Genomic DNA, 9,646 nt, shown 5'->3' with positions numbered 1-9,646 from the left:
TACTACACATTGTATAATTTTGAATTAAATAGTGATCTTGAGTGTATTACAAAGTGATTCCAAAATTTTCAACAGAAAATTTGTATTTTTTAACTCACATTAGCATATTGTTGTCAATAAATGTCCTTTTTATTTACTTGATGTTTTTTTGGGGGTAGTGGTCAGATCTTCTAGAAATTCAAACACTACACCAACTTCCTATTTCATTAGGACCACCTATAGGTGTACATTTGGTCAGAGAATGTATAACTGCTCACTTATATCTGACATGCTACTTGAACCAGATGTTGACAAGTGTATAAAACTTTTATACAATGTAAGAATGTATTCTGAGTTCTTCCCACTGGACTCAAATCTGAAATCTTCCTCTAAATTCTACAATCATCGTAGAATATTGGTATACAAATCACAACCTTCAAGGTCCTGATATTAAACATTTTTAACCTCCCTTTGCTTAGGAGTCAGGTATGAAGATAACGTTAACACAATTCACCACCATTGGTAGGTCTGTATGTCAGAAGTGGAAGACCTCTGTACTATCCCTCTGCAATATCTCAAGCCACCAGCTGTGAGAGCTGATTATTATTTTTTTGTTTAACCAGAGAACATACAGCAGGTCTTCACTCACATTCCTGGAGGACCACTGCACTGTGGAGCTTACTGTCCCTTGCAAAAGTTCCATAAAATCAGAAAACTCGGTCATATGTACACTACACGCCATGGAATCCCAGACCAACTGGGGGTAGAAAACACTGATGAAAAGCTTTGATTGCATTACTTTTGTTTTCATCAACCAAACATGTCAGCTTTTAGTGGTCAAATTGAAATGCTTTTGTTACTAATTTTCCTGCTGGCTTAGTCTGACCAATTTGTGATGTAACTGGCCTCCACTACTTTAATCTGCCAGAGAAAAGATTAAAACACCACTAAGTGCCAATGTTTGCCTGTTTTTTAAATAATAATAATAATAAAAGAACTTTTGACATTTATACAAATAAATAGGCACCACACTAGGCAATAAGTCCAAGTTTATTGCTCAAATCCCTTGTTTTATGGTAGCTAGCAGCAGGGTGTCCTTCCTCCCAGCAGATGGCAGCAGAGGATGGTGCATCACTTGGTGTTTTGGTTGGAAAGTTGCAGGGTTGCAGCATTGCACTGTTCTTGTGGAGGGGAAGCCTACAGGGCAGTCAACACTTGCAGAGGTTAGGCTCTACTGCTTGGGCCTCCTGTGTGATTGAAGAAGACCTGCACAGCTGGGACTGTCCACTCGTGCCACCATGAAGCTCTGCATGCTGCTCACACTTGCGCTGCTCTCGGTGGAACTTCAGAACGGTGAGCTGTTTTCATTTTTTTCTGCTTTGCTCTTCATGTCCTGCAAAACTGAGGACTGTAAATCTGAAAGTAACTGTGGTTGTGTGGCTTGTGCAGTTTGCCAGGGGTTGCATTAGCATTAGTGTTGAAGATGCAGGGCTGAGATATGGAGCAAGCTTGGGAAGGGACTCTACAGGAGTTAGGGGGGAAAAGAAATCTATGTTATTTGAGATTAAACTCCCTAATTATTCCCTATTTTTAGTATAGGTATTTAGTTATTTCACGGGCATCTTTACACTTTTTCAGTTTAGAACGCTCCATTGCAGCAGTTGTAGTGTCAGCAGATCACATTATGTGTCGGCATGAAGAACAAAAAAAAAAGCATATTTCCTGCACTGCTGTTTGTACAACTGTGGGTTGGAAACACAAAATGGAGAAACTTTCCAGATGGGAGCACTGCCCCTCTGTTCTCCTTCTGCCATCTCTGGCTCTGTGTTTCGGACCGGAGCAATAACTGAGTGAAACTCTGAAGGAATGTTACTGGGTCTGTTCCCTATGCCTTCATCATACAGCAGTAGACACGAAACTCTAAAGGTGGCAAACGTATTCTGCAACTGCGGCCTCCTAAACGTTCTAGTTTTCACAGAAGTTTCTGTCATAAGATGCATGCCTGCCATGTTATTCACATTGCCTCCCAGTTTAAAACAGTATTAAAGGTTATGTCATTAGGGTTACGTCAGTAGGGTTGAGCTTTTGTACTAATGGCTCCGTGTGGCATTTTCCTCATGCTGAACCAGGTGTGAGTCAGCAGGTCAGTCATAAGAAGGAGGCCACTGAGGCCCGCTTCAGACCAGGGCGAAAGAGGATCAAGGTGCGCTACCCAAAAGGCAAAGAGAAAGACGTCGGAGGAAAACCTCAATCAATTCTCACCCAGGTTCTGGACAAAGGCCGTTTCCTACGTCTCGGTGACACTCTAAGTTTGAATCCTGGGAAGACAATGGAACTAAGATGCAAAGGAACCAAGATTGGCTGGGCATACCCCTCTTACCTGGACATCTTTAATGACCCCAGACTCAGGTACACTACCTCAAGTAATGCTTTTGATCAGATGTTTTATTCATTCAGATGTGCCTTGAGACCATACTCTCTAAATTAACTGGTGTAGTTTAAATCCTAATTAGAGTTGATAAAAGCTATCAACCTTTTCTAAATCTTCGACGTATTCTAGATGCATGTTTATACCCCAGTCTCACATCTGTTCAAATGCTCCAGAAGGTTATGGTTAAATATCCAGGATGTTAGATGGCAGAAGCAATTTAAATTCTGCAGGATCTTACACGATGTTATTAATTTGATATTTAGTGGACAGTTTTTGTTTACTATTCAAAAATGGTGACGTATTAGAGAAGATGCTAAAACCCCTTGCAGTAAGATCTGTGTGTTTGCTGTGTTACATTTGTGTCAGCATTAAACAGCATGAGAAGTTTGGTCAGTTGACCCTGACGTCGCCCTCTGCTGCTGATACGGGAGAGTACAGCTGCTGGGCGGTACTCTGCGATGGGGAAGAGTGTGAAAAGGACCCGGATCGCACCTCTACCACCTACATATACTTCACAGGTACAGTGTCTCCCACAATTCCGTGTTAAAACACTGCTCCTGATAATAATCCAATGGTAGAATTTGCCACTGGCATTTAATTTCAGCTCTTCATGATTTTTCATGGGCAATGTTGGCTTTTACCATTTACTTAGCAGAAATATGCTGTCAGTCAGTATTGTTCAGCTTGGAGCACAGGTAATGCAAACATCTTTGTCCCTCTGCAAAGACAAGGATGAGCTGTTTGTCCCGTCGGTCATCCATTTTGAGATCGTGTACCTGAGGCCCGACAAGCCAGCCACCGTGCCCTGCCGGGTGACGTCTCCTAAGGCCACAGTCTCACTGCACAGGGAGGTGCCTCCAGAGGAGATCCTTGTTGATGGGAGCCTCATCTACTACAAGCCATCTAAAGGCTTCATCCTGCAGAGCCCCAGCCCAGAGCACACAGGAGCCTTCTACTGCAAGGCCAGCAGCACCACCAAAACCACCCCGCAAATCTCCACAAAGTTCCAGCTACTCTATGTTGAAGGTGAGAAGGATGTTACTGATAAAGACGCTGAGATCTCCACTGAAGCACGTACACTTGCCTGACTGTATTCCGGTGTGAAGATATGAATAAAAAACAGTACTTAACGGAATTCGTTGAACATTCTAGTTCCCAGTGGACCTCCTTTTGCAACTATTCAGGCTTCGCAAAAACAAGTGCGTGGGGGCGACATCTTTAATGTCACCTGCACAGTCCTGGGTGAGCCTGAAGCTGACGTTAGCTTCAGATGGACTTTTCCAGGCCAGGTAAATGGCACATTAATTTCTGTCAAAGTAAAAGAGAACAAGATGAGACAAAAGAATTTAGGTTATTGCCATTATGGAACATTTTATTTTTAAGTGACAAACATCTAATCACACATGAATAATGATGCATTGGAGGACATTTTTTTATTTATGATTTTTTTTTTTTCCAGCAATGGGTTTATGGTGAGTCATAGACTCATGAGTTGCCATATTATTCATGTATTGTGGAAATAGCCATAATATATATCAGTTTATCAAACTGAGGTTGCCCATTGAAAATCTCAAAAATCCTTTGAAGTCTAAAGCTACACAGTGTTACGTGGGATATTTAATTGCTTTAATATTGTCCTCAGATAAGTGAACTGAATCTTCTGTGCTACACTTGTCAAGCTAAATAACTCCTAACTAATTTGTCTAAACTGCTAAAATAACACATTGTATAGTCAGTAGCATCTGGACCTTACTCAGTCTCAATAATTCTGAGGTCTTCAGTTCTAGTTGCTATAGAGACAACTCATTGTATTTTTCTACCATATTACAATTTTCTACAATACCTTATATATAAACCTTTTAGTTCTTACATTTTCTTTTCTATATTTGTTTTCCAAATTAGTAATGTAAACAAACTCATTTGCAGATACACTGAGCGTCTTTCTTCATGCTTCCATTGCAGGAAGAAAGACCTGTAAATATTCATGACTCATGGAGGCTGATAAACAGAGGTGTGCGCCACACCACTCGCATCTCCCAGAGTGTCATGACCGTGGACGACGCGGACACTATTGACTTTGGACACTACATATGCACAGCTAAAAACCCCTACGGAGAGACATCAGTGGCCACTCGTGTGAACTCATATGACCAGCCCCTTCTGAATGACGAAGAAGGGAAACCATGAAAACTGAAACAGACTCCATTTACACCACAGGCATCTTGCTTCTGGCCTGTATTGGTGTTGCCCCATTTAAGGATTGTAGCCACTGTAAGGGTAGAGCCTAGAAATGAATGGCTTTTTGAGAAAAAGCGTGATGTTTTCATGTAATGAGCAGCAACAACAAAAATAACCTTCGGTGTAAAGTGATAACTTGACAAACCCTTTTTCATTGATTTCATGCTATACATTTTATATTGCCTATGATCTAGCACAAAAAAAGGGTTGCAAAGCCTTCACAGGCCTATGCTCTCCTTATAACCATTACCTACATGCCAATATCCATACGGTTCTGTGTGCTCCATTTGTGTGTTGCTGGCAGCGACCAGAATGGCTTTGGTGATGAGCTCAGAGTGGAAAGTGTGCTAAGGCTGTAATGGACTCCTCATGTGGAATGCAGTGCAGACCCTCTGCTTATTTTGGTTTCACTGTTCACTTCGTGGATTTCACCGTCGCCTGCACTGGGCTTAGCCAAACCTTCTGCGTTTCTTCATCTGCGGCTGGCGTCTTCATTACGTTCAGTCAGCTGCCGTTTGCATCTGCATACAGCGCGCCTACAAATTAAAATTTCTTATCAAACGAAAAAGAGGAATGGATGCGCTTCACTTTGTAATGAACAAAGCGACTGCTGGCGGTACTTTTTCATATGACTTTATTAATTGCATATTTCAAAGAATTTCGGCTTCACAGCAATACATTTAATACCCACACAAATATCTTAGCAACACACAACCAAGGGAACTCATCCAGGTCACTTACACCTTTACTTACTCCTCACAACCTTAATTTACGAATTTGAAATAGTCGGATCTTAAAACTGCAGTAGGAGGTTTCATAAAGTGAGGGGTGCTCATGAGGCCACTGAATCATGCACAAACAGTCATTTATATTGGTCCCATGGTCATATAGGTGGCGCCATCACTCTCTTTGGGGCTCAACAGTACTGAATGCATAAGATCCAAACCCGTATTCATATTTAACTATACAGTTCACATAATGGCAGATACTAATTTGCTAAAAGGAGTCAGTAATTGGGCTAGCCAATGCTCTGAAACTTGGGGGTTAGAACCCATTATCCCATTATTTAGGGGCCTTCAGTTAATGGGCTCCAAATAAATAAATACTAGAAATAACTAATCTGGCAAGTCAAAAATGAGTGGATTGAAAATACCCATGGATGAGTGGATTCAAAATACCCTGGAGAAAAATGAATGGATTCCCTAAGCACTTTTTGAAGCAAAGAACTGGACATTATTCCAGATCACTGATGAATCTCTCTAGGAATCACATTCCAGGATCTGGAAGAAGCTTTCATTTGTATTTGTATCTACTGCAAAAGAAAATTCTACTACTATGCTGTTAAGTAAAATTCTGGGAAATTTCCATAAGTGGCTGACATTAGCCATGTTAAAATAGGTGATGGTGGTAGACTTAAAGGCTGCTAGTGGTAAAGCTCTTTGTTTTATTCATCCTTTGATTCTAATGGCACAATCATCTTCTGCATAGAAACTGAAGACACACTAAAAAACCTTTCATCCTTCCATTCAAAAGACAACCATTAAATGTTCATTCCCAGTTAATGCAAAATAGAACAATCTGGCAAAGAAAGCACTTGCTGAAGGTAAAGCAAAGGAATGCCAGTGCCAAAAATAGAAATTATGTACAAGCCCTGAGATTTTCTCTCTACCAAAACGAGACATGAAAGACAAAAGGTACAAAAAAGTGGCCTCATTGGTTAAGTGCTTCTGTGCAATATTTTCTTCAGTCTTTATAGTCATTCAGCTGTACAAGATTCACCTGAGAGAAGATCCATTTTGGATCAGTGTTCTTCAGGTGACCAGGATCACACTGACACAGCTAATATAGCTCTCTCTCTGTGGCAGTCTTTCACAAGGGGTGTCCTGGAAGCTGAGGGCCAGTGTTATCTGGGTGAAACTGGGAGGCTAGAGAAGACGTCCGAGTTGCGAGGGGAACGGAGACCGACGGAGGTGGAAGATGGCGAGATTTTGCGTGGGCTGCTCAGGTCTCCGTTCTGCAGCTTCCAAAGAAGCTCCTCATTTTCCATAGACAGACGCTTGTTGACCTTGGTCTCCTTCTGCAGAGACTCCTGTAGGGCAGCCTGCTCTGTGGAGAGTTGCCTGAAAAGAAAACAAAATGAGCACATGAATCATGCTGAACAAATACAAGACAATGAGGAACCATAACCTAACTCTCAACAGTGGTCAGTTTCTGCCTACAGGACAATTGTGAGGCTGGATATTATTTGGGTGGCAGGACATTCTCAGGTGATACTGACACTGATATGGTGGGTCAACATAACGTTTGCCATTACTAATGCTGACATGGTACTGGCTGTCATGCTAATATAGGCTGGTGCAGGCATGCTGGTCTGCGAGTGCTCTACCACCCACACTGTCCTGTGTGGTCAGATACTGACCATTTATGCTGGTGAAGGATGCTGCACATTATGGAGGGCAAAAATGGGATAGAGTCTTGAACTGTACACCTACAAGGGGTTTCAAATATGTAAATGTCTCTAATAAAGACGGCAGTGACTTGCTCTTGTGAATAGGCTATACCCATCACCCACCACTGCCCATATTCATTTTAACCATTTAATTTGGTAACACATGGAAAAACAGCCATTCAGAAAATGCATCAGAATACTCAATCCCCTTGGCTCTCATGCACAGGCTTACAAGTACTGGTGTGCTCTGTATGATTAAAGCTAGTTTAGAGAGACCCACCCCAAGGGTATGGGGTGGGAGAAAAAACAAAACAAAAATAACCCACAAGACAACACACTACAGAAGATTACTTTAAACTATTCTAAATACCTTTGAGCAATAATGTTTGCACAAAAAAAAAAAAAAAAAAAAGAGTGTAGCGGTTGAGAATACTGCCTCCCCTGTGAGGGACTGGGTTAAATCCCCTGTCTGGGTAAGTGCATCATGCTATAACAATAAGAGTTCTTGGGCAAGACTTCTAACACTACATTTTTTTTTAAACCTCTGTAACATGATCAAAATGGTAAGGTGCTCTGCATAACAGCATCGGCCAAATGTAAATACAAAAATATTTGGTGATACCTCGATAAAGCAGCATGCTTGTCCATCCTGGCTTTTAGGTCCTCGTTTTCTTGCTGGACCTTCTTAAGACATTCGTCAAGCTTCACGTTCTTCTCCATCTGGAATTACACAATTAAAAACAGTCAAGGTCATGATCTCGAGCTCTGCCTTGCCAGCTTGACCATGACAACCACATGACATATTGTATAACGTGAAACAGATGCTTTCTGTTTTGAATTTTCCTCAACCTCCTCCAATTTCATGAATCAGTGAAATGAGAGAAGGCTGATAAAACCGACAGCCAAAACGAAGAGTTGAGCTCACTAATTTGTCCAATTGCATGAGTTTCTTGTCCTGTTGGTGGATCTGCTTGTTCTTAATGTCCAGCACCACTTTCAGACTGTCCAGCTCTTGTTCCAGGTACAGGGTGTGGGAGTCCTTCTGGAATCAGTAAAGGTTAACGATCAAGCTCAAAGTATTTGTTCATGTTCCCAAACACCTGATTCTTGGTGCCTTCAGAAGGATTAACAAATTGATGCATGGTGAAATAAGCAGCCAAAGCTGTGTTTGCTTGAGGATATACACAAAGCATTTATTTCTGGTAAATTATGAGGGGGAATCCTTTGAATTTTCCCTCAGAGTAGGTCCAATAACTCCATAATATGACAATATGTAGTAACAGCAAAGCACTGAATGACTGGAGTAAGCCTGTTCTTTATACTGTATTCAGAGAGTCTGGCAGTTCAATGGAGGATCACCATCAAAATCCCTTGTGTGCACTTTGAGAATGCTAGGAGAGCCAAAACTCACTTAACAGTGACCAGAGGGCTCTGTCTAATATTAACCTACCACTCCCTGAAGGTCATGTTATGCCCTAAATGGATAGAAAGTGTTCAAACTTTGCTATCAGTGGCTACTATTCCTGTCTGCCTGATAACACAGACGAATGGCACAGGATAAGTTAAGAGTTGGGGGATGGTGTGTAACGTACCTGATATTTCTCAGCAAACTGCCTTCTTTGATCCTCTTCTACTTTTAGTCTCTCATTGAGGACGTTGTTCTCTGTTGTGAGCTCCTCAATTTGATTCTAACAGAGGCAAAATGTGTCAGTATCAGTGTTTATTGCCTATTAAAATAACTATAGGTAGTAGGTATTGCTGGATTAATAATGGTGGGACTGGCTTACAGATAATGTTGCTTCTGCATCTTTTAGTGTTTTTTCAAGAGCTTGCATCTCCTGCTCATGAGATTTTTTGATTTCTAAGAGAGACAGAAAACAAAACCAGGCAAAGTTCATGGCAAAAACTGTATGGATGCTACATATATATACACACTGGTAACAGCTTGGGTGTTGAGGGAAAAACAAAAGTTTGGCACCTTCCAAAGATTGTTCGTAGTGCTCTTTAAGGCTCTCCACCTTCTCTTCATGGCTGGCTTCCAGTTCTTTCTTCATAGTCTCATGACTGGCTTTCAACTCATCCAGCTACACAGGCAAAAAAATAGCCTCAGTATCTGAAGCACTTTGGCAAGTGTTTCAGAAACCTCACACACACACACACACACACGAATGGGTACACAGAAGAAAGCTCACTACATTGTAAGCCAAAAATATAAAATTGTTGGCATGCTCAACTCTGAAGACAAATGGAAACTTCTAGTAACTCAAAGATCAAGTAACAGTTAGCAACATAACCAGAGAAATATAGGTATAGTCACTGAATGAAAATAGCTGTGTCGATGAGTTTTACCAATGGGATGTCCAAGAGGACATGTGAGAATTCCAATAACCCATGTGATGAAACATCCATCACTCCCACTCACCTGTTGCTCCATGTGGGCTTTGCACTTGTCCGCCTCCTCCTGGTAGGTCTGGTGGACCTTCTCCCACTCGGCCAAGTAGAAGGTCTTTAAGCGTTCCTCCAGGTCAAGCAGGTCGGAGCAGTGCTGC

The 9,646-nt window shown here is 41.6% G+C and overlaps 2 protein-coding genes across 2 annotated transcripts; one reads left to right on the top strand and one right to left on the bottom strand.

Annotated features, from left to right (window-relative positions):
• Positions 1-1,102: 1,102 nt before the first annotated feature.
• pdgfrl (platelet-derived growth factor receptor-like) lies at positions 1,103-5,216 on the top strand. Its single transcript, XM_027012989.2, has 6 exons — positions 1,103-1,332; positions 2,109-2,388; positions 2,777-2,928; positions 3,137-3,436; positions 3,563-3,699; positions 4,373-5,216. Exons 1-6 carry the CDS (start codon positions 1,278-1,280, stop codon positions 4,595-4,597), a joined length of 1,149 nt encoding a protein of 382 aa, XP_026868790.2. The 5' UTR covers positions 1,103-1,277; the 3' UTR covers positions 4,598-5,216.
• A 51-nt stretch (positions 5,217-5,267) lies between these two features.
• LOC113579198 (microtubule-associated tumor suppressor 1 homolog A-like) lies at positions 5,268-9,612 on the bottom strand. Its single transcript, XM_035531942.1, has 7 exons — positions 9,520-9,612; positions 9,076-9,240; positions 8,885-8,958; positions 8,690-8,785; positions 8,023-8,139; positions 7,720-7,817; positions 5,268-6,768 (listed from the first exon to the last, which is right to left on the bottom strand). The coding sequence occupies exons 2-7, from the start codon at positions 9,149-9,151 to the stop codon at positions 6,552-6,554; spliced, it is 678 nt and encodes a 225-aa protein (XP_035387835.1). The 5' UTR covers positions 9,152-9,240; positions 9,520-9,612; the 3' UTR covers positions 5,268-6,551.
• Positions 9,613-9,646: the final 34 nt, after the last annotated feature.

The sequence above is a fragment of the Electrophorus electricus genome, chromosome 12 (assembly GCF_013358815.1).
Source record: "Electrophorus electricus isolate fEleEle1 chromosome 12, fEleEle1.pri, whole genome shotgun sequence".
In the NCBI taxonomy this organism is placed as follows: Eukaryota; Metazoa; Chordata; class Actinopteri; order Gymnotiformes; family Gymnotidae; genus Electrophorus; species Electrophorus electricus.
This window is presented reverse-complemented; position numbering and strand designations above follow the sequence as displayed.

Coding starts and splice junctions, on each gene's coding strand:
- pdgfrl (XM_027012989.2), top strand. CDS start 1,278: ATGAAGCTCTGCATGCTGCTCACACTTGCGCTGCTCTCGGTGGAACTT. Junction 1,333..2,108: donor CTCGGTGGAACTTCAGAACG/GTGAGCTGTTTT, acceptor ATGCTGAACCAG/GTGTGAGTCAGCAGGTCAGT. Junction 2,929..3,136: donor CACCTACATATACTTCACAG/GTACAGTGTCTC, acceptor CCCTCTGCAAAG/ACAAGGATGAGCTGTTTGTC.
- LOC113579198 (XM_035531942.1), bottom strand. CDS start 9,151: ATGAAGAAAGAACTGGAAGCCAGCCATGAAGAGAAGGTGGAGAGCCTT. Junction 8,140..8,689: donor AGTTTGCTGAGAAATATCAG/GTACGTTACACA, acceptor TACTGATTCCAG/AAGGACTCCCACACCCTGTA. Junction 6,769..7,719: donor AAGCATGCTGCTTTATCGAG/GTATCACCAAAT, acceptor TTTTCTTTTCAG/GCAACTCTCCACAGAGCAGG.